Source organism: Lytechinus pictus, chromosome 7 (genome assembly GCF_037042905.1).
Source record: "Lytechinus pictus isolate F3 Inbred chromosome 7, Lp3.0, whole genome shotgun sequence".
NCBI classification, from domain to species: Eukaryota; Metazoa; Echinodermata; class Echinoidea; order Temnopleuroida; family Toxopneustidae; genus Lytechinus; species Lytechinus pictus.
The window spans coordinates 11,756,554-11,781,713 of record NC_087251.1 but is presented as its reverse complement, the minus strand read 5'-3'; the positions used below and the strand labels follow the sequence as shown (position 1 = coordinate 11,781,713).

Sequence of the window (25,160 nt, the reverse complement as noted above, 5' to 3'; positions counted from 1 at the left end):
ATATCACACAAAACACAACCCCACACTCAACGGCTCTTCAAGCAACCCAACACCACTTCATCCAAAGTTGTAAATATTCAAGAAAAGGTTATTAATCAAGCAACAAGTAAGGAAACCAAACGGAATAACGCTGCAGCCCAATAACTATTTTGGGCTTTTACTATAAAAAAAGGAGGAAAATTAAAAATCTTGACCAGTGAGAGCCAGTGGAATATAGCAGCCATGAGCGCCGGTGCAGCAGCAGCGATGGACCCGCTAGTGGCCCAAAGAAGAGACCAGCTCTATGGGGCGACTCGAACCAATGCCCTGACAGCTATGAAGGAATCCCTCACTCAGGATCACATAAAAATGATTGCCAAGGAAGGAATGAGATCAACATCACCCATTCTCAACAGTACAACTAAAGGAACTTTTAAGGTAAGATAACATTTTATATGCCGCATCGTGAAGTGTTTCAATATGTTTCTTCTTTCTCATTCTAAATGCAATATAATTTCATCTTGTTAGATGATAAATTTTCTCTTCGTTTAAAAGATATGACATAGACCGAGATCTATATTTCATTTTCAATTTTAGAGGGTTATATAACTTTTGTTTAAACCGAGTATTTTGTAGGCATTACCAATTTTCACCGACTGAACGATTAACTGATTATGTATAACAAAACAAAAATTGTTCACAAGATCTTATTGCCATATGATTTTATCAAGCGCTCTTATTGTGATATTCATGTAATTCTTTTTAAAATAAAATATAATAAGGATGGGTTTTTAACTGTCTTAAAAATAACGAATAAAATAAATGTAACATAGCCCTGCATTATTTTGAAATGTTCAAAGTCTGTTTCTTATCACGAAGACCATTCCCAGAGATAACTTTGTTTGTTCGCTGTTGCACCGTCCATCGTTATGGGAGAAATACGTAATATATTATCGCACTGTGAAGAATAAAGAATATAAAACCCCTGCCTCCAACCGGGAGTCGGGATATATTGTGTAAAATAAAAGTTGTTAAATTTCTGATGATATTTCGAAAATATAACAATTTTTGTTGGATATATTCACTCCCTCTCTTGCACCATAGCTCCTGAGATTTTATATATATTATCTTATACTGATATAATGGGACATTAATGACAAAAAAACATTAGAAATTGTAAAATCAACATAAATATTGCGAACAGGATAAATATAAGTTATAAACAAAATCATGACATCACCGAACTTTATAGAACATATTTTGTAGTAGCATAGCACTACTTTGAGGGAATACATGTAGTGTACAAATACATGTACAGTATATCAAATGTGACTATATTTTCTGACTCCAAATTCAACCTTTTTCTTTCATGATTGTGTACATCACTTCATTTTTATACAAAATATAACAGATAACTGTTACCCACAAAAAGAAAAGTCAATGTGACTAAACATTACTTTATGATAGATATTATATATTAAGTGTGCAGATGAAAACAATATCATAGTAGACGACATCGCGTAGGTCCATGTTACTATGGCAACGAATGAACTTTTCCACCTGCACGAGGTTTCTCACGAGTACATTCGTCAAAACATGAAATCCCCAAAGTCGTATCACGTGGTACACCTGCAGTGAAAGTTATTGAAAAATGTTCAGTCATAAATCCTCTTTAAACTTGACTTCAAGACATTTTATCACGTACTAGTATGGGAAACATGTTTAGTTTCATATGCTTTGATTTATGTTTCGCACACCGTTCGTGTAAGAAGTGTAATACTTCCGTTTTTCATATTGTGATATATTCATCTCCATTACGTCAACATAAGTTTAGAACCTTAGGATAAAGAAAATATTCAATTTAATGTTTTATCAAAGGAGATATTACAGCGTTTAATCTCACAGTCAAATAATGTATATGTTATTGACAAGCAAGATAAAATGTAGAGTGATATCATTGACATTAGACCTAGCATATTAGACAGAGGATGATTATCATAACTATGGACACACAAAAATAAGAAAATGGTAAATGTGGATATTTGGATGTCCTATTTTTTCTTGAAGAAGAAAATCAGACACCGACAAGGTCTACTTATATGGTCATTTTACGTCCCCGACACCTTCCTTTATTGACAAGGTATACACTGCTTCAAAGAAAAGAAAAATCAATACATGACGTTGGCCTATTATTTAGCAGACAACCATTTATTGATTGATGAAAGTAACATCTTTCCCGCGTTGCTATCACCTGGATGGGTTTCCTGTTGGTTGAGTTCTAGAGAAGCGATTAAATTCCATCATAGATCAAAATGTCCGGTCGTAAAATCAATATCGCATTTTAACCAGACACCGCTTGTGGATTTTTTTCGCATAGATTATCATGTTTGATTTGCTGCTGATGCAAAACGAGAAAAAAAAGCCCCCCCCCCCCAAGAAAATACAGTGAAATAAAACCCCAAAAAATGGGCGCTTGGGTTTTAGGACTAAAATAATGATTTGACCTCCCTGAGAGGTTTGATGAATTTTGTTTATTTTTAGAAATAGTATTTTGCTACTGAACCAGCGTGGAAAATGTATGGTCTCCGATTTCGAATGAAAATAAAGAAACGGCAAAACTGAGGAAACAAACTGAGCAAACAGAAAGAAATAATTCTGCTTTATCCGTTTGTTTTGTTGATTTTTTTTTTGAGTTGAGGGGGAAGGCCCATATAGCCTTTGCTGACTCAGAATTCATATTAATAATCATATTTTTTTCATTGCACTGATTATGACCGTAACTATTGAAATATACTAATGTTTTATAAATCATTAATTGTTAATTTCAGGGAACTCAACCAGATCGCAGTGTCGGCTTTTCATGGGACTCTGGTCTCCAGGTAAGCATAACATAATAGATAGGATCAGATCGGGGTGGGGTATACTCTACGATATATTATTGTTAGTAATAGTATTACTATGTAAACAAATATAGAACAATTGCCTGATTTAAAAGTAACATTAAGTTCAAGTGTAAAGATGTCTTAATTATTGATCAATTCATATATCAACATTCGTCAACATGGATATTCTATTTCCGTATAACATAAATAACGTATTAATTTTTTATCCTTTCGTTCTCTTTATAATCTTCATCGCTTGCAGAAAATTCTACAGGTAATTTGATTTTTCAAACTTTATAGATGTGCATTTTGGTATTTCATCTCTCGATCATTATACATTTTTTTACCTTTTGGTGTGTCTTCATTTCTAACATCCCATTTATATATCGGTCAATATAATGCTTTCTTAATTTCATTATGAATACTTCGATTTCATTACTAATTTCGCATTTTAAGTCACTTATCCTTATAATTTGTGTTCTCTATATATAGGCCTTAAAAAAGGTATTAGTATTATTGCATGTTTATCGTGTGTACTTACTCTCATACCATAATAATAATTGTTGCTTCTTAATTATCTTTAATTATCTGAATTTTCTATAAGCCTTATTAACCTCATTAGAGTTAATTTTATTAATACAGTCTTGATAACTTTTGAAGAAACTATTTTGAATGGCTTTCTGGATCACTAACAATCATTCTCTTTTTGTCTAATGACATGCCTGTTTGCAGAAAATATAATTTCCATCCTTTTGGAATTGAATTCAGACTCTCAATGTCAGATATTGGTTTTCATTTATCTTATTAGAATCGATCTCATTTTGAGTTTCGAGGAGACGCCGCGCCCGTAGATGACAAGATATACAAGGCTTCGCTCACCGCAGCCGACTACGCCAAGCATAGGAAATCAGAAAGGGTAAGCTTCTCTTACTAATTATACAACAATGATTTATTATTGGAATGATACTTGTACAGAGCAACAGTCCTGCTAAGTGATCGCTAGTTACGTCTGGTAGCATCAATACAATCCAATAAACTCAAGGCTCTATCGTACATGGGGGGGGGGGCGACAAGGGGCAAAGTGCCCCTCACAGAATTTGATGACTTTGTGATTAATTTCTAAATTTGAACGGAAAAGTGCCTCTGAAAATATTTATGACTTATGCCCCCACATTGCACCTGATATTTCATCACGTGGCATCTATAATCATCCTCTATATAATTATCTCTTTTGTGATTTTGTTTTGAAGACAGCAAGATATAATTCATAACTTTTTTTTCTCTTGTTTTCTATATAGCTTCCTCCAGTCAAGCCAGAAGATAAGATCAACCTACCGGTGAGTATGAGATAGATAAATAATAACAATCATTTTTGATTTGTAAATTATTATACTAAAACAACTGTTAGAGATTACTGAAGTTTATATATACCGTAGATCACGCTGTTCAAACGTCGATTAAGTACTTTGGCAAACACTTCGGGATGTTATCAGATCAAACGGTGATGGAATCTGAAATGCGATTAATATCTCATTTTCTCAAAGTTATTCATTATTTATAAATAGTAGATTGATAAGGATATAATCCAGTGTTTCCTTTATCACAATTACTTTTGGCTATATGATGCATCTAAAAGAAATCCTGAATCCTTTCAAGGAGATTATATACTTATTTCTACAATAGGCCTCAGTAACAACAACCAACTTCAACTGCCAAGTAGCTTTACCGATAATGTCTTTTTTCCATGGTAACAGGATATGAATCCAAGATACTGGAGAGATGGTAAATTCGGACAGTCTCTCTACGACTCAGACTTTGTGGGTGGAAATGTAAGTATAATCTTATTTTAGTTCTTAGTAACAGTTTGACACATAGAAATTGCTCTATATAGTACGTGCAAATAGCATAAAATAGAAACGTCGTTGCTGTTTCAATTCCTATTGCTGGGTCTCGATCCCGCACCGCTCCATATCCACCCTAGCTATCAACCCTTCATTTCAAAATTTTGATACTTAACTTTAATGTATTGTCGATGAAAAAGACTTATACCATTATCTTTATAATTTAATGTTCACTGTTAGGGTAATTCAAATCTCTTCAAAATCTCCTTTCTTCCAGACCATACATAACCTAGACCAAGACCCTTCCATCTCCAAATCTCGTCATGACATGAGGAGAAGAAACGTCAAAGATCTGAGGACCACTCATTTCAAATTCGGCAACGACCCACAACAGTAAGTATATGTATATAATACATGTAGAAATCCTTAATAAATAAAGATTAAACAGATTTATTATACACTGTATAATATTAATGTCAATCTTGAAACAGGTGGAATAGTCAATGCGCATTGTCAGCTTAAACAAAATGTAGGCCTAATTTAGCAGTCACCCTCCCAAAAATATTCCTCTGTAAACATGCTTAAAATTTATGATTTTAATTAATATCACTTATACCTTCTCTTGAAACGTTTCATTAATCCCGATCTCTATCCTCTTCTCCGTTTCCCAGTTACGACTCCGAAACTGTCGACTCCTTCCACAAGAACCTTTCGATGACGGGTGCACGCCTTGCACCCATCCCGACCCCACCGGGTCCTAAGCAACCAGAGGAGAGCCCCTCATCCGTTGCGAGGAAGATGATTGAGGATGAGAGAGAATCCGCTGTCTTCAGACAAGGAGATTACAACGTCACGCGTAAGTGAAACGGTCATGAAGAAATATATTGTAAAAAATAAAAATGGAACTAATTTCGCCGAGTACATAATGAAAAGAGGCATTATCAACTGTGTATAGAGTCTATACTATATAGTCTTTGACCGAATTATATATATCCAGAAAATTATTCATCATACAGAATACAGTTATCTGCTAAAACATTCAATGACTTTTTTGATAGTGTTTTGGAGAAATTTTGAGTGTAAACTTAAATAAACAAACCATGAATATTTGAAAGGCAGTTTTAAGTTTTGACTGAAACATGTTTGGTCGAATTCACATTTTGAATGTCTGGTGATGTGAAGATTCAACTTTGAAGAAATATGTTTACTTTTGTGTCTGCAGGTCCCAGGCCGGGTAAGACAACATTCTCACATGATTACAATGCTACAATGAAGCCAGATAAATCAGCAGCATTCGTTGAACCAACCCGTATAGCTAAGGGCCGCTTCTTGCAGGACGACCCGACACTAAGGTAAGTTAAGATTTCCACATACTGCAATAATTATATCCTTCATGAAGACTGAAGAAAAACAAAGGAGATAAAAAGGGGGAAAAAATAATGACACCCCTTCAAAGTGGGACACAGGCGTATGCCCCCATGGCCCATCCCTCGATATTATGGTTTTAATTTTGATGGGGTAGTGACTGTCGCAAGAAACGTGTCGTTGATGAATTTCAACGACAACAAAACTTTTTATTATTTATTAATTTTACCAAACATTACTGAACCCTTAAAGAAAAATCGAGGTAGCTCAATGATTATTTGTTTTGTTTTATTTCAGATCTCAGCTGATTGAAGAAGGTGCCACTCTCTTGCCACCCATTCCCCAGGACGAAGAAGCCATTGCCAAGGTAGAAGCCACAAGCTCGACACTCAAGCAGATCTTCCTTCAGTATGACCCTGCAAGGTAAGAAGAATGAAATAATCGACGAAATAATAATAGTCGATGAAATACAACGGCCGACATTTTTATTGCATATATTGAACATAATGAAAGCATCATATTGGCATATTAGGGGAAATTAGTCATAATATAAAAGATGGTTCTCGCCTGTACATCTTATCTACAGTATTTTCATAAATGTGCCTACGTTGTAGCACTTACATTATTTTGAAAGTGTGTCTAAACCATATCCCGTCTTTCATTAATCGATTAAAACCATTTCAGGGTTTTTTTTAGGGAACGGAAGTTATACGAATAGCCATGTTTGCACTACAAAATTATATTTTTATAAAAAGAACATTGATTTTAACGCAAGACTGTCCTTATTTATATCTAGGATCGGTTGTGTGAGCAAAGAAGTTCTGAAGCGAGTAACGGATAGTCTTCTTGACCCGATCTCTGCGGTAGACCTTGATAAACTCATCACCAAGACTAGACATGGCAAAGATGGTACCATTGACTATGAAGACTTTGTCCAAAACTTTACAGGTAAGAAACATTCCTTGTCATTATCTCTTCATGACAACTTTTTTTTATCATTCGGGCAATTATCAAATTTATTGAAATGTCACAACTTAAGTCTGTCCCTTTGTGTTAGTTGCGAAAGGGTGCAGCTTTTGAATAAGTCAAAGACTCTTCGAACATGTCCGATAAGAAAAGGAACATTTTCCATCTTCTTTTATTTGTCCGCTAATTTCTGAGCCTAGACACACGTATACATAGATAAAATAATACGTGATATATTGATATCAACTAAAGAACACTCTCCTATTATAATTTCCAGCATGGAAGATGGGTGACGAAGCACACAAGGCCCAAGAGGTAGCAGCAGCCGAACCGAACCTACTACAGATAACACCGGGTGTCCTCAACCGAGGATTGGGAAAGAGTGCCGGTACAGCTGAGGGTAGTCCTATGTTAGACAGCGCAAACCTGGGCAAGGAATACCAGACTTCCGTCCATTTTAAGGTACGTTTTAATACAATCGTTGTTTTGTTGTAAATTCCAAGTTTCACAAGGATCTTAATTATTGATGTTAGAGAAGTGCAATGATTTCTTCTGACCTAGCACTATTGATTTATCACCCGAATTTTCGACCATCTTGCTCATCATCCATTTGGACCTTATATCTATCATTTATCGACCTATCTTCGCCAATTTCTCAATCTACAGTTTGGAACAGATCAAAATCCAGTTGGTTCTATCTACAACAAGGACTACATCAAAGAACGACCTGGCGTTGTCATGCCAACCAAGGAAGAACCGCCAAAACCATCCGAGGTACGTCATATCTTCTGCCATTTATTAGCTATAAATTCTTGATCAATGTCCTTAGCAGCAAAATGGGTGAATTGCGGATTCTGCCATATTTTTAAAATGTAGAGATGAAGCCATTTGCATTAATGCTACATTATACCCTGATTACTCATCGAGTTTGGTTATGTAGCTCTCAGTGTGCCATTATTCATCGTTACAAACATTCTTTTCTCGACAGGTGATGCATAAGATTCTAGGCGTTGGTTTTGAGAAGAGCACGAAACAGAGCGACTTCACAGACTTCAGTGGAACGAAATCTAAAACCCATCTTCATATGGTAAGTATATTCAATGATACCCATCCATTCAACTGACGATATATGAAATCATGTACTCCCTTGAGCCTTGAGGACAGTTGCATCCATTTTGCGAGAGACGCAATTTTCCCTTGCCAGAAAATAAGAAATAAATCGACATTTTCTGTTCTTCATTTGAAAAAAAAACCTAACCCCGTCCCCGAGGAATAATTGGTTGAAACATTCACACATCCGATCAATACTATAACAATAATGATAATAAGGACAAAAGTTTAAGCTCTTTACTCAGTTAACAGTATCATTTTCAAATATAATTGGTCTTACATTCTATCTCACATTATCTTAGATGAGTTATATTACCATATAACTCATTATGGTTGTTCCACTTTATATGTTTGTCATTTTGCCTCCGACGAAGATTCTGCGAGGATCGAAAGCTTAGGCCCCTTTTGACTTTCTATATTACCATCTTGCTATTTATGCTATATTGATTTTGTTAATTTCTAGATGGATGTTCGTAACATGGAGAGTCTGAGAAACAAGCGTCGTCACAATGTCAACAATGTCATCTTTACCTGCGACCGAGATAGAGACACTGTCGACAGACAAGATTCGCGTAAGTATAACCATCTTTTAAAAAAAAACGCAGGATTTTATCGATGTTTTAATTCGTTTCAAACCATCTTTTTCACCACGATGTCAAAGGCATGGGTGTCTTACGAAAAGTTTGACGACCAATTTATTTCAAACGTGATATTCTGGGGCGATGCTTAGAAAATGTATCCCAAATAGCCTGCATTAAAGTGCATTCTATAATGAAACCTTGTGGAAATGTTGAGGCATCCTGATTGACTTCTAAGCCAAAACCTACCTTCACTTCTTCTACATCTTATGAAGACGTAAAATTGAAAACGTGCATTGTTCGACTGAAAGAGATGGCTGTTTTAGCTTCACCTTTGTAACAGAATGATCATAACGATAACTTTGGAGTTTTCTGTGCTTATTTGCAGTGTCTCACACGAACTACATCAAACACTCTCTGGACGGAGATCGCAAGGGATACGAGATGCCGACAACCAAGTACCGCTATCTGGACAGTATCGGATGTCTTCCTTACGAAGCTCACATCCCGTCCGCCTCAGAGACCAGTGAGGCATACGATTTCCGCAAGAGCATAATGAATACGGAAGATGCGCATGAACGACTCCGCGGGATGCGGACCGAGAAGAAAGAACGCGTCGAGGATGCGAGGAGGGTCCATTTCAAGCTCGGGAACGATGGACCGAGTCACGTAAGCGAAGCACAGGATAGCTTTACCGATGACAATTACAATGGTCTGCAGATTCCAGCTGCTGGGAAGAAGAACAAGAGCGACCCCAACTACAAGCACACTCATTCGAGGTAAGATTGTTGTAGAGGATGAGGATAATGAATATGTAATAATGGTGGCGAGAATTACGATGATGACGATGAAAGATGATGATCGATGAAAATAACAAATTATGAAGATGATGATGTTGATGACGACGACCATGATGCTGATGACATTTATTCCTTATGTAATTATGCTAATTATTTTTTTGAACTGTCAATTTTTTCTTCAAAACAGTGAAAACACACAAGATTTGAAGGAAGATCCCATGCGTCCAAGTATATTCGAACAGATCAGAATGGCGAAGAAATCATACTACAACAAGTAAGTATAATTATATTCAGTTTTGTTAGGAAATCTATTGTGGACATCGATCTGTAATTAACATTCTCCCATCAATCTACAATGATTTATCATTATATTCACTGAAAATTGTAAAACGATGTAATATTCATATTTTCATAAGCTCTGATTTGTCTTGGTAAACACCCAAATCGCGAAAGGATTTCTTTGTTACGAATTAGTTTACAAATATTGATTCTGTTTCTATTTCTCAGCACCCCGAACCCCCGAGACCCACTGCACCTAGAGCTACGGCAGTCCCTGATGGCTGCCGACCCCGAGAGGACGGGTCGCTTGTCAAAGGCACAGATGAAAGAAGTCTGCGGGAAATTCCAAATCAATGGTAGTCAAAAGGCCATGAACTCATTATTGCAAAGGTATGATACGCATGTTAAGATTTTGTGTTTTACTAAAATCAAATTTAAATCTGTAGTTTAAGGAATACAATCTTTGCAAGACAGTGTTACTAAAGGCTCTGTCATATTATGCCGTCTATATAATACCATAATTATGCCCATTATACCTCTGTCTAAGGAATTTCGCCAGGCGTTTAAAGGCCTATATAGAAGGTCTCAAATTCGATTGAACGTGTCCAAATTCGATACGATTCTGTCAACATCTAGATACGCCTATAAACGAGCCAAAGGGCGTAGTAGATCGGTCAAATAAACTTATTAACTCGTTTTTTATGACAGTTTCGTCAGATGACAGCGTTTGATAAGGCCTTATGTCTTGAAATAATTTATCTTTTTTTTTTTTTACTTAACATATATACCTGGCTGCATTTTTAGATTATTTAAACAAAATTGTGATTTTTTTTTTCAGTGTAGATTTAGATGAGTTTATACTGATTTTGCATATAACTGGATAGCGAGTCGAAAGTTTCTGGTTCCTGGAAAACTGTAACTAAAATCAAACGATATTTTCTTTAATCGTTTCAGGTGTGACCGAGTTGGAGATGGGTCGGTTGACTACAATCAGTTCATTAGGAATCTGACATTAGAACAGGTTCCAAAGGATTTATCAGCAGCTCATAGTTCATCTACTATGAGCCATGATTATAAACCTCTACATCAACGAAGGTAAGTTTTATTATAACTTTCTAATATTTCAGTCTCTAAAGATTGAATTTCAATCTAAAAGGATCATGTTTAAAAAAAAATTATATTTCAAAAAAGGATTCAATTATAGTCTAAACGGATTCTCTTTAAAAATGAAAAATTAAGTATATATTTCCATGAAAGAGGGTCAAAAAAGGACAAAAAAGGTTTTTAATTAGATTGACAAATTTATAAATAAATAACCTCAAGAATAATCATTTTATGTTTTATTCTTCCCTAATCACATCCAAAGAAATATAGATGTTGGATGAATTATTAAATTAATATAATTTCTGTTTATCCTTTTCCCCTCTCAGCTATACCGATGCCCAACTTCTTACCATTCAGCATATGAATAAGAAACCCATCGTACCAGCCCAGTCTCATTTCTTCCATGCCGATCCATTTTTCGGTAAGTTTTATTTTACTGTCAATTATAATGTTACTGTCGTAACCCTATATAGCAAACTAGATGATGTTTATAAATCAAAACCATGTATAATTAAACGACCGGAGATGAAAACCATAGCGAATATCAAATTGACAATAGCGATTTATATTTTCTAATCACAAGATATTCAAATTTTATACATCCAAAGAAACTAAGGCCAAGTGAAGTTAAATGATTTTCCAAAGTTACCGATCACCATACGTGGTTTGAAATTTGTTGCTCTTTGTACTAATGATGTTACGATAAACTGTGTGAATGTATTCAATGATTGACGAGTAAACTATTCATGATACAGTGCTAATTTATCATTTTCTTTCTCTTCTTTTGTCTTTCAGCAACACCGTTTGAATCCATCTCGAATCTTGATTTCTGCAAGCCAGAACTAAAAAGTTTATGAATTATATGAACTTTGTGGCCTTCCCGATATCAGTAAAACTCCGTCCGAATTATGTGTGCTGTAACCGATAGTATTGTATCTCTATACGTACTAGGGTTATTGATTAAAGTCATATCGTTTAAAATACTTGGTGCAATTTTAGTAGTGTATTAAGTACCTTGTCTTTGCAATATGTAAATTTTGATAATAAATCGTGTCACATGATATTAATGCGTATGTTTTTAGTTCTTTTCATATTCGATGAATGAGGTATGTTGGTATGTCAGTTTATTTTCCAATTGATGTGGTTAAGCTTGTAAGAAGATTCTATTTGCTAGATAATTTATTGATGTGTTTTGTTTTTTATCTCTACATGAGAAACACTTGTAATTAAATGGTTACAAATTTCAAATCGCATCTTCCAAAAAAAAACTGTTGCCATAATTATTGGTTGAATTCTTTGTATTCAACCTCAAAATCATATTCATGAATTTACTATATCTATTTGAGAAAAAATAACGACTTTCCTTGGAATTGATGTGCGTCCATTTTATTACAATTTGTTGTATTTACGCGCAGATTATATTAAGTTTGTGTAATTTTATCACAATACTAAATTAAATCATTAAGTGTGCCCATCCCTATCCAATTACATTTGATTTATGTACATGCACTTTCAACATTCATACTTTAATAGTTGCAAGTCATATAGGGGTTGTGTAAAATACGAGCGAGAATACCATTTAACTTCAGTGTACCAGTAATGAAATTAAGTCATAAATCACTGACTTAAACTCAGAATATATATCGACAGTGAAATGTCAGTAGCTATCATTTTTATACAAAACATATACCTCCTTATACTTATCATGACTATAAGTATCTTGAATTTTATTATTTACGGATGTGCATGTACAAATTATGCTCAATATAATGTGCATTATAAATGTCTTCACAAACATTTGGTAAAAGCTGCATATTTTCATTGAGCAATATTCATTGACAAGCAAAATACTGTGAGAAAAAAGTATAACGCCAATATTTCTAGTTATGTGTGCTTATTATTGGACAAAAATGGTGTGCAAAGTATTGATTTTGTTGCTTAAAATGTGCATTTTTAATTTGCAATGTTTTTGCAGTATATCATTTATGTGCGATATTTCAAGTTTCCTTTGTTGTCTCATAAATATGCAATATTTTGAATGCCTGTAAATATATTTTATAAAGTTTAATGTAAAGGAATAATAATCAGAAATCTACTCTATTTATTATTTGCGTGTGTTTTTCTTTGTTTCTCAGCCCATATGAATGAATTATTAAGCTAAAACACAAACAAAGCAATTTATCTCCACGGACTAATACATTTTATTTCTATTCTTAATTAAAATGTTATGTTTTGACACACTGATGTAACAAAGGAATGCAATCCGGCCAATGATTGGTCACTGGCTTACGAAGGCACATTGTGACGTCAAGAAAACCACTATCAAACAGCCAATGCAAAGAAAGTTCTGAATTGTGTATATTAAACGATAATGAAGGGTCAAAAACATGCATGTGATGTGATGTCGAAATGAAGAGGAGAAAGAGAATTTGTGAAGAGGTATGATGGGGAAGTGAGTAAAAAAAGAGACAGCGAGAAGGGAATAGAGGGATAGAAGGAAAGTGATGTGAGGAGAGATATAAAGATATTAGTTTGGAGATTTTGCAATTTAAGCTCTTACTGAATTTTATATCATGCCACGATACACGACAATTTCCACAAAATAGGCATACATATAATCATAACTCCACTTTGATATATAACAATAACTCAGAACAATTTTATAAGGGACAAGGCGGACTAAATTTGACGTCATGATTTTTCTTAATAATTGAATAGTAGGGGATAATAGCGATACACTACCAATACCTCTTATTTTTACATTTTTTTAGCCCCCCCCCCCTCTCTCTCTCTCTCTCTCTCGCTCTGTCAGTTTCCTATTCCTCCTTCTTTTACTATTAAAATCATAGGGTGTGATCATATTCATGTCCATAAGGTGACTGTCGCCCCTGATTGCCTTTTAAATTATTGTTTGAAAGCAATCGACAAACAGGACCTTGACCATGGCAAGAATAAAACGCACCGCAAGTTTCTTACCCTATCTTAATAGTCACGTTTTACCTTTTTTTTCTCCAGATTTCAGTATAATGCCTAGCTGAAAGAAATGACTGATTACCATCTCATTGTGAAGACAGAGTTCCTGAGTCATATATGTCTCATACACATACTTGCAATCGCTAAAAATCCTTTTACACAACACGATGTAAATCAACCTTTAGAACTTGTGTAATGAGACCTTTTTTTTCAACACGACAAACCCAGGATATATTGTCAGTATAGACCAGTATAGTAAAACATTATCTGACAAACATATAAATTTGAGATAGAAAGTATATTGACATCATCGTTGAAAATATCCTCACATCAACGTAAAAAATCATAATATTCATTTACAGAATTAAACTCTCTCCAAAATTTAGGTCCACTAAGTTTAATTGCAGACCAGTTTCAAGACCGATTCACATTATAAGACAGCCTTTTGGTGCACCTCTCTGAAGAACGAGTGACGTGTCAATATTCCCTTTTAAAGAGATGCTATAAGCAGTTGTATTTTAGAGATGCTCCCAATGTGACACATTGTCAAAGATGTAGAGTTAAAAGTAAACTCCACTAAACCACGTACCCCCTCACACTTCACAACTTCTTGCAGTGTTGTGACTCAATCCTAGGACTCTTAGCCTAAATAGTGAGTATGGCGAATCTTAAAGAGTAGGATTTAAGAGGAGATTTATCGCTTCCTTCCTAAGTCAATCTAAAGGTAGGGAAATATTTTCCTACTGACGGGATGTACTAATTGCTCTTCTAAAAACCTGCAATTTAAATTTCCTTTAAACCCGCAAAGCTAGTGAATCCGCGATGTAATAACAGCTTTAACCGTAATCTTTCTTGTGGAGGGAGAAGGGGGAGGGGGTCGGTGTGGGGTGGGTGGATAATCAATAGAAACTATTACGTATACATCAACAAAATGAAGAACTGCAAGGAATGCAATTTCATGTCAAATCATTAAACATAGGCCTTTATCTTTCTGCCTCCACTAAATAATTACCCTTTTACAGAAAAAATATACATGATTAAATCTTCGATCCCTTTCTGCAGAATATATTTGGGCATTGTTTTTACCTGTTTTGGGCCCTTGATCGTAAATGACATGTAGGCCTCAATCTATGGAAAACATTACCAAAATTTACAATCAATATTGTAAGCTATAAGTAATTATGTTTCTTTGTGTTACACCACATGCATTAAAACTATAGGCACATCCCTCCCCACTTGAAAATGCTGGATTCCCAAACGTCTTAGAAGAGGTGTCAAAGCCTGCGTTTGGAAAACAATTCTGACGTCACTGTTGCGTCATTGTCATAAAGAAGTTCAATAAGTTTAAGTAAAACACCGGTAGTTTTATTCAGTTTTGGGAAGTTTTCACGGAGCGGACGGAAGGGCGGTAAATTAATGCGTTAAATGCGTGCGTCCTTCGCAAGAAAAAATACCTCGTCGCAACAGTTTCTGGAGATGCACAAAAGCAAGAACGATATTCGGAATTTTCTGTAGCGTACAATAAATCCTCTTTGACTTTGTCGTTACTTGTATTGTTAAAATAAGTGGATAACAGAACCCCAAGCAGAATTTATTGATCAACCGTTAAGGAGAGCGAGTTAACGATATTGGTAACTTCAGAACCCATCAGTTGGTCGACAGGAGGAGAGGCATATACACGGAATTTAGTTGAGGATAACAACTTATTGGATATTCAGCAAAGCAGACATGATGTACTTAGGTAAGTAGACTGACATGACATCTTCATTCATTCATAAACACGAACATTAACTTAAGAAATTTGTTGCATGAATAAAGCAAACGTTTTTCCCCAAGAAGCAAACAAAATCAAAATAGAGCTTATGAATGGCGTAATCACCGAAAAAATGAGCTGATATGGCAGATGGATCAAGAGTTCTAAAAAAAGATGCGAGAGAGCAAAAGTTTTGACCTTCTAACATGTTTAATACAAAATAGATAGATTTTGACATTATATTCAGACAATAATATAATATTTCACTCTTTCCATTTTGTTTTCTCTCCTTTTTCTCCTTGTTTTTATTGGTCGTGACACTTTTTTTTTTTTTTTTTTTTTTTTTTTTTGGGGGGGGGGGGCATGGTTCTAAGTTCCCATCTATACGCCAGTGGTTATCAACATGCTGTGTGCGGTGGCATATCCAGGGTTTGGCAGGGAAAGGGGTGGACACTTGGAGGTCAATTATGTCACCCGTATGTCCCTTGTTCCTCTGTAAAAAGCTTAGCTCCACCCCTTCTTGTCTTCATCCAATTATACTCTTTTACTACCCCCCTGACTTCCACATTAGTTCCTCTCACATCAACCACCTATCCTATACCCTGCCCTGGTCAACTTCTTACTCTTTCTTTTAAACATGCAGTGGCGACCCCTTGGAATTTCGTAAGATGACGCAGAGATTAGATTAATTTACTTAAAATTTTACACAATAAAATAGGTGTACTGTATGGTTACAAATCCATGTTGTTTTATCCTTTATTAGTCTTTAATTTGTTAGCTCTTGAAAGATCACGGGGTGGGGTTCTGAGCTAGGAAAAACAAATAACGAATATTGCACCCTTTCCTTACAACACGTGCATCATCTGAACGGATGGAGAGGGAAGGGAAAGCCTTGAAACCACAGTTTTGGGGTTTTCGTTAAAAAAGGGAGAACTTTTAAGGGTTTCCTCCGCGTTTTCTTTCCCTTTCTCTCCCTCGCTTTTGCCTGCTGTACACCCCCTGAAAGCAGCGCCCGCGGTACTTTGCCCCTCCCCCGTCATTCCTTGTGGCGTTGCCCTGTCAAAATGCATATATTGAGCCATGCTGGGAAATATGTTTACTTTGATAATACTCTGACTTTAAGCAATACTTGTCTAAACAAAGTACACAAATAATCAAATAAACAGACGCACACAAAAATACACACACCAGATATTAAAAAGTTTTCCTTTGATTGTTCTGGTCGTTGTACATATTGTTTAAATTGTTCATGAGCTTTTCTTTCATGTTGATTATAATATCAATTCAAAATATCACTTTCACAAAAAAATTATTCTGAATGATGACGAGACAGAATGAAAATAAAAAACCAAAACAATGTAATACATAAATAAGACAGATTATTTCTACCTCTACCCATGATGTTGTTATAATATGACCTGCTTGTTCAAGGAGTGACAATTTGCCTGGGGCCCACAAAGTAGCCCTCTGTTTCTCCTAAAAAATCATAACCACCCCCCCCCCCCAACAAAAAAAAAGGGAAGAAAATTTATTAATAGTTCTGGTTTATGCAAGGGCTTGACGACCAAGTGAGGTACAGACAATTTAAAAAGATGCCTTCCTGTTTTTATTAACGCATGTTTTTATTGTTTTGTGTATAGTAAAATTATATGCATTTTCCATTTATTAATAGTGAACCCTCCCTTGGTTTGCAGTACGCCTATTCTACATTGAACCATGGACCTAAAAGTACAAGTTCGGGCAGAATTGCGTTATATAACATAATGAAAATAGTTCAGAGTACATAATTATTTGATGCACAATGACGTTAAAACACAACAAAACAAAATTAGTATCAGTTAACAAAGCTATATTTATTTCATTTGATTTTGTTTTCATTCGGAACATTTTCATTACAACTATTTTGTAAAATAAAAATGTAAATATATCATTCGGATTAAAAAACATAGTATAGGCTTAGCAGCGATTGTTTCCTTTTGATCAAAGCAGTGCTTTAAATTCTTCATATTAAGATTATTAATTAACATCAGATTATAATTTCCTTCCTGTTGTCTATAATATCGGCTTGACCTGAGAAATAGATAGCCATGGTACCTAATCATTGAAGTTCAACTCACTCTATACTATCTCACGTTTGTTGTTTACATTGTCGTTGACTCACAACATGCACATGGCGGATGTCACAGATTTGTAAAACGTGCTCAAAGTGCAGTGGGGGAATACTATGGAACTTCTTTCGATCTCATCCTTTTTGAAGAATTTTGCCAATGCAACACCCCCCCCCCCCCCATGCACTCCACCCCTGTGCTTGAGGATAGTTAGGACATTTCTTATATACCTTTCCCCATTTTACTTGAAGATATTGAAACTATTCAGTGTTGGATACTGGATACAGAAATTCTGAGCGCCTTGGCAAATTATTATAATTTACTTTTGTCGAGATTCAACATCATTCAATTCGATGCAAAATACACTCTTGCATATATACAAGTCATATACGAACATAAAATATTATGAAATTAGGGTCACTGAAAAAGTATTTTAAAAAGAATAAAACTTGTCGGGTTTTTCCCTCAAATATTAGCCTAATTAAATAACAATCATAAAACATAAAAAATACAAAATGTTTATCAAGCTGGATACTATTAACGAAGTAATCATTCCAAAATGATTATGTAAGATGAAGGTGTAAAAACACAATTAACCAGTCACTTATTATTTGATTTGTCATAACAACTGACATTACTTCCACAGCAAGCCTTTAACATTCCATACATGATATACGTTTCATAATCAATCGCTTCTTATATACATGTACCTACTTCTCATTTCAATGCTGTGCATTACACGAAAACTAAGAGTGACATATTTTCACATACATACACTCTAAAAACACTGAGTAAAATCTTACCCAATATTGGGTAAAAGGGGAACATGCATGTTTGCTGGGTATTTTTTTACCCCATATTGGATTATCTAAAGTAACGCAACGTTGCGTAAAATTTACAAAATATTGGGTATCTTTTTACCCAACCAACATGCATGTTCCCATTTTACCCAACATTGGGTAAACCTATTTTTAGAGTGTATGTAAACATATTTTAACTGTGTGAGCGTTGGCATGAATCATGTTCCTTTCCTGAAATCAGTAATTGATCGTGAGTTTCCAGTTCTATTTATGCAATTATCTTTGTTAAAAATATTTCTTGGCAATCATTATTATAATAAAGAAAAAATAACGTGAAATGGAACTAGAAGTGTTAACGCTTGATTCTTGCACTGCCAAACATTGCCACTTTATATGCAAAAATAATAAGGCCTATAATTTTGATAGGGTATGATTTTACTTGAAAAGCGATACAAACAGAAGACAATTTTAAAAAACACACCATTTATTACGGTTTTTATTTGATTTTGCCAGAGTGTGGTAACATTTAACTCGATCAGAATATTAATCCACTGCACTCTAGATTACAGGGATTCAAAATAAATCCAGATGGACTGAAGTTAGGGACCAATCGATTTCTGGATTTAGTTTGAATCTTGAAATTTAGTTTTAAATCTCGAGGGATTTAAATTTAAATCCTTTGAAATTTAGAAATGAATCTGTAGGATAATTCGATTGACCCCTAACCCACAGTCCATTTAGATTTATTTGAAATCCCTGTAATCTGTAAACGAAGTTGAATTCATTTCAATTCAGAAGAGTTTTATTCAGAAGTTCAATTCATACTGCAATATACAAAAATGCAAATAGTAAAAATATTTTTTCTCGAAGAGAAGTTCAAATCGTTCTGGTATAGTATTTCAAAGTTTGCATATGTTACTTTTTTCTTTCAAATAGACGTATTACTTCTTCATAGAGAACACTGATTTGATTTATATCAACAACTTACTTGTAAGGTTGATAAAATTGCAGATTATGATGGTTTCCTTTTTACTATATGACTTGCGAATTGTTGTAAGATACAAGAAATTGATTTTAATGTGAAAAGGAACAAATGGGTGAGGGATATATCGTATCCAAGGCAACAAAGAAAAAAAATCTATTTCTATTTGATAGTGAGCGTGTGAAATCGTAGAACGAAAGTGAATTGAATATGAAATCTGAACGTCGTTCCAATCTACTTTGATATAGTGTGACCCCCCCCCCCTTATGGACCAAACTTTATGGGTGCAATGAACTCGTAAATGATCCAATCACAAACATGTACGTAAGTTCGCTTGATGACGTCATCATTTACTCATACTTGTATTTATCATCGATCATTACTAATGTGTTATGATGAGAGAGGTTGACGTCTGGAAATCTTAAGGGGCTTACACGATTTATAAATTATTTCTGAGGATCAATAATAAATAAACCTTTCAAGAAGGCAAAGGAGAAAAAATCCTCAAAGCTATGAGAAATGATATCATTTCACTTTGATAATACCGATTGGTGTCCAATTCGTAGTAAAATGTGTCATTTTTTTTTAAATATTGGAAGCAAAATAAAAATGAAAAACATATATAGGCCTTCTTTTACAGAAAGAAAATTATTAAATCACTTAACTGTATAAATAAGAATAAGATTTTAACTATATTGTGATCATTAAAATGATCAGGTTGTTATTTAGGAAAACGACATCAATATCTATTATTAAAAAAATGCACAAATGATAGCAAAGAATGCAAATAAAACTGAAATGAAAATAACATATACAATTTTCACCAAAGTGGAAAGGATTTTATCTGGACCTCTAGGAAAAACAGAGCCATTATATCAATGGCTCTGAATAGAGTTATCCATCCATATATTTTTATGTGCATGTTTATATATTTATATTTAATCTCATATCCTGTGCAATGTATTTTATTGTGATTTTTATACGGTAAATAAAACCAAACCAAAATCAGAATCAAGAGATGACAATTTAGTGGGAAGATAACGCCATATAACTTTTGTCAGGTACTGGTCATTCAATTGTTCTGAAGACTTTGATAAATGTTTATTAACTGAATAAAGTATTAAATTTTCCCTCTATTTTTAAACTTCATTATATATTTTTTCAACCCAGCAAACGGGCAGTTTGACCGATGCGAAAACTACAACCCAGCCGCCCGCCACGACACCCGTAGTGGGCTGACCGTTACCCATCAACCTTACCCATCTTCTCACATCAACCCCAACTCAAGCGTCTCTTATACCACCAACGATCAGGCAATGCTCATTGAAGACCAGCTCACGTCTAGTGGAGGCCATCATGGTCGACTAGGGCGTGGAGGTGGTGGTCGACGAGGAGGTTCAAGTCGACTTGGTTCCAGGCGTGGGATACACAAGAACAAACAACCTGAAATCGTAATTACATTCTCTTGTTTGTTTGGGCTTTTTTAATAAATAAAATGAATCGCAATGACTTATCATTTCATTTTTAGATTTCAAGCTTGCAAAAATATCAAATTCTGAAGAAAAATTAATATCGTTTCGTTGCCATTTCCGGAAAACATTATAAGGGGGCAAACACTAAAATTGCGTCCCTTCCAACTTCTAACAAACACAGTATTTGTAACCCCAAAAATGGTTGTTGCTATATCACTATGTTTCAGTGTTTGTATCATGAATGTACTGATTTAAAGTCAAACTCAAAACATTTGTATTTGAGAAGGAAACGCTCCCTAACGCAATTTAATATATAATGTCAGACAATGATACAATTCTCCTCAGCGCCTGAATTCAAAATATTTCTTTGACATTTTTCAGAGACCGTGGAACAGCAACTTATTAGCATGCTGCGATGATCCAGAAATATGTAAGCAAAACAATGTCTAAACATCTATTTTGCCCTTTTCATCTTTGTATTCCATTTTCTCCGCTCACCCTCCCTCACTTTCTTATCCTCTTCTCTCCCCCCATATCTCCTCACTTCCCATCTATCTGTTAATCCCTCACCTTTTCTTCCCTTTCTCTTTCAATGTCTCAAGCTGAATGAAGTAAACACTATTATAAACATTACTATCAAATAAAACTGATACATCTTAACACATGCCTTGAAACTTTCTTCCTCATCATATTTTCTTGTGAAAACAAATTGAAGGTCTACACGCTATTAGGTGCGATATGGAAATGCAAACGTTTTTTTTTTGTGTGTGTTCTTTGGTATATAATGTGGATATCAAGTCAACGTGGAAAAAAAAATCAGCTTACAATAAAAAAAACTTGGTAGCCTATCTCTAAATACCATTCTGAATAGCATAGTCCTATAATGCCATTCTTATGATCGTTCAAAATGCATAGGGAAAAATATTAATAGAATTTTTCTATTCTGATTTTTTTTTGGCTGTTCAATACAATAATTTTTAAAATCCTAAATGATGCCTATTTTCCCATCCTTTGCAGGTATTACAGGACTAGCCTGTTCCCCTTGCCTAGCCAGCCGTCTTTCTGAGAGACTGGGAGAGAATCCGCTGGCATGCTGTCTACCATTCGGTTGTGTAGCATTACGTGTCAAACTACGTACTCAACATCATATACGGGTAAGATTGTTGTTGTTTTAATAACATTAAACTATACAAACACGAGGGGCGTGGATCAATGTTTCAGAATGATGGGGGGGGGGGGGGGTCAAAAGGGGAAAAATTCGAATTTTTGGCGCGCTTTGGGCGCTTAATTATAATAAAGAATTTTGCGCGCAAAGCTCGCCGGAAATTGAACAACTTTGAATGTTCAATAGCATGTCAAATGTAATGGATATATATAAAACACATAAAAACACAATGCTTATTAAAATATAAAATTTGCATTGCATATCATAATCATTTTCAAGTTGTCAAGATTATTGGGGGAGGGGCAAATCAATAGGTTTGCCCCCCAATATTTTCATAGGGGTAATCGCCTTAGAAGATTTAGAATATTGAGTCTTGGAAACGAATCATTATCTGAATATTCAAATCATATAATGCAGATTTTCACATTTATGTTTCACAACTGTATAGCCCTATCATTAAATTAAAAATCAACATTAATTGTAATTGCAACCCTCTCCGAATTCAATATGCTTAATATTTCATTGTCCCAGTCCTTTATCTAATGTTATGTTTCGATAGAAGTGAATGAGGGTTGACTGATCCCTTTAGACTAAAAATCAACACCAAGAGCAAGTCATTTATTTAGATTTGGCAATTCAACAAAATGTTTATTTTCGTTCGTGTTGTCAGTAACCTGATACAAATTTCAATTTCCCTTTTCAAATTAGGGTGACATTTGCTCTGATTACGGAGTCACGTGTTGTTGTGGTTGTCCACTGTCACTCTGCCAAATGTGGCGGGAACTGGATTACATCGAAAAGAAGAACAACCCTGGGTTGTCTGCCAACGGTGGCCATGGAAACCAGAATAATACTCCCTCAACGTCAAGTAGGAGTTTCCTCGATATGCTTACATTTTAAAATTGTCAACTAATGCTGAATATTTTGTAGATTTTATATCGAGAACATTTTCGTAATTTGTCAAGTGTTAATCACTGTCTCTTATCTGTAATAATTTTTTAGATATGAGATTTATATCGGAAGAAGAAGGTTTCAAGGCATTTATTCATAGTCGACATTGTAAATATTGATGTTAATGAATGCAAATTTCAGTTTTCTTTTCATCCACAAATAAATAGACCCATCACCGAAAAAAAAAGAAAATGATATGATTTTTCTCAAGGTTTTGGATCATGAATATATTGTATGATTTATAGACGTCATTAGGATGTATTTGTCTAACATCTGAGAAAACACCAGAGTGATCACATTATTGTCTTTGCTTCATTATATATGGAGCTATCAACTCCATGATTATACATGACATCCACTATTAAAAGCATACCTCGTTCACATTGTCGCGCAATCCTTTACCAAAGCCACGAGTGGCCTCTTTAATCGATGGCGGAAATATCTGAACCATTCAAATTTTCTATGATCAATACGATTGCCACGACTGATCTGATAATATCACTACGATTAACTCCACGATTAAGACCGCCGTTTGAATCGTGCATGGCGCAAATCGTGACAGTGAGAACTTTATAGCTATTTGTATTTCTAACGTCATTGTTCGAAGCTTAAAAAATGTTCATGCGACTATCGAGTATAGTGAAGTATGATTATGGTCTAAGGGAACACATACGTTTCAGATGGTGAGAACATAGTCACATGATTTGCTTGTCATGATCATGAGCTCCGTCTAGACATATCTAGTTACATAAATGTTGCAGTCACATCAAACAAACGACTTCAGATCGATCAAAACTATTAAATGATTTCAAATGACAACCCACTGGTCGGTTCGGTTTCATTGGTGTGACTGTGCGCATGCCATTGGGAAAGACTCTCAAACAGGGGTGATGCCTATAATGGGGATGGTTTGGGCCAGAGCTTCCTCATCTGTTATCTTCTTTGTCGATAAATTCTCAGTTACATTGCTATATTACAAAACACCTTGGTGGTCAATTAATTATTCAACTGAGACCTTCGACTGTTAATTTTTGCTCGATTATGTTTCTTTCGTAAAAAGCAAGTCTTGTACAATATCTTCCTTTAGAAAATCTTCATTTTTTTATGGGGGGGGGGGGGGGGAGTGAAACCAGATTTTAACAGTCTGTATAAATGATGGTTTAAAAATATATGATTTTGGATTGACCAGGTAATCATAATTACGATTTAAAGAATAAAGAGATATTAAGCCATACCGATGATTTGTACATACGTTTTTTTTTTTTTGCTTTTATAAAAATGTTAAATAATAACATGATTATATTAAAATATAATGTTTTTTAAAGGACTATGTTAGATAGTAGAGATGAAATAGTCTCTTCTGTGTGTTTGTTTTGTATTGTAAACCCTATTTATTCATTTCTGCTAATGTCGTTCTTTGTTGCTTGTTTAAATATTTGTAATCAATTTCCACAAAGATGAATGTCTGTGACGTCACTCTCTATAATTTAGGTAGGAATACATAATCTCCATTTTACTTTCAGTTTTAGGTCTGATGCCTTAAACATTTTTGAAAGCTTTGCAACCACTAAAACTAACAATCTTTTACAGAATTTCGTTATTTCTGACATTTTTGTCATATTTATTATAATAATGTGCCAAACTATAAATGGCAAAAATGGCACCCGATACATTTAATTCTTGAAATGTTTGATATTTTCTTTCTAGAATGTTAATGCTTTGTACGAAATCAGATGTAATGCAAATTTTAAAAGTGCATGTTTTTTATTGTAATAAAAATAATCTTTTTATAAATATGATATTGTATTGCTTTGTTTTTTTTTTACTACCATTGGTCGTAAGGATTTTGGATTAGAAATTGATTTTTAAAGGATATAGCTTGCGACATCTCGAAATGTTTTCTTTTTTTTATCAGATTGTGATTTCAGAGAGGGAATAAAAAGGAAAGCGGGATTGTCCATTATCGAAATGTAAAAGGTTTACATGGGAAGTCCATTCTCATGTCAAATTCATTTTGATGTGATATTAGCAGAAGATGTAAAAATACATACA

The 25,160-nt window shown here is 34.6% G+C and overlaps 2 protein-coding genes across 3 annotated transcripts; both read left to right on the top strand.

The window, feature by feature from the left end:
- On the top strand, positions 1-13,004 carry LOC129264959 (uncharacterized). 2 transcript variants are annotated; one of them, XM_054902930.2, is made up of 21 exons: positions 135-417; positions 2,808-2,858; positions 3,124-3,135; positions 3,670-3,777; positions 4,160-4,198; positions 4,616-4,690; positions 4,980-5,095; positions 5,374-5,558; positions 5,925-6,054; positions 6,365-6,490; positions 6,864-7,015; positions 7,311-7,495; positions 7,700-7,807; positions 8,022-8,120; positions 8,607-8,715; positions 9,110-9,500; positions 9,709-9,795; positions 10,029-10,190; positions 10,755-10,895; positions 11,231-11,325; positions 11,700-13,004. In XM_054902930.2, exons 1-21 carry the CDS (start codon positions 223-225, stop codon positions 11,759-11,761), a joined length of 2,628 nt encoding a protein of 875 aa, XP_054758905.2. In that variant the 5' UTR covers positions 135-222; the 3' UTR covers positions 11,762-13,004. The 2 variants fall into 2 exon arrangements, with proteins under 2 accessions (XP_054758906.2, XP_054758905.2); XM_054902931.2 differs by lacking the exon at positions 3,124-3,135 and having other exon boundaries at positions 1-417.
- Positions 13,005-15,313: 2,309 nt separating this feature from the next.
- Positions 15,314-24,899, top strand: LOC129266012 (uncharacterized). Its single transcript, XM_054903899.2, has 5 exons — positions 15,314-15,618; positions 20,691-20,971; positions 21,374-21,422; positions 22,010-22,146; positions 22,866-24,899. The coding sequence occupies exons 1-5, from the start codon at positions 15,606-15,608 to the stop codon at positions 23,055-23,057; spliced, it is 672 nt and encodes a 223-aa protein (XP_054759874.2). The 5' UTR covers positions 15,314-15,605; the 3' UTR covers positions 23,058-24,899.
- The last annotated feature ends 261 nt before the right edge of the window (positions 24,900-25,160 follow it).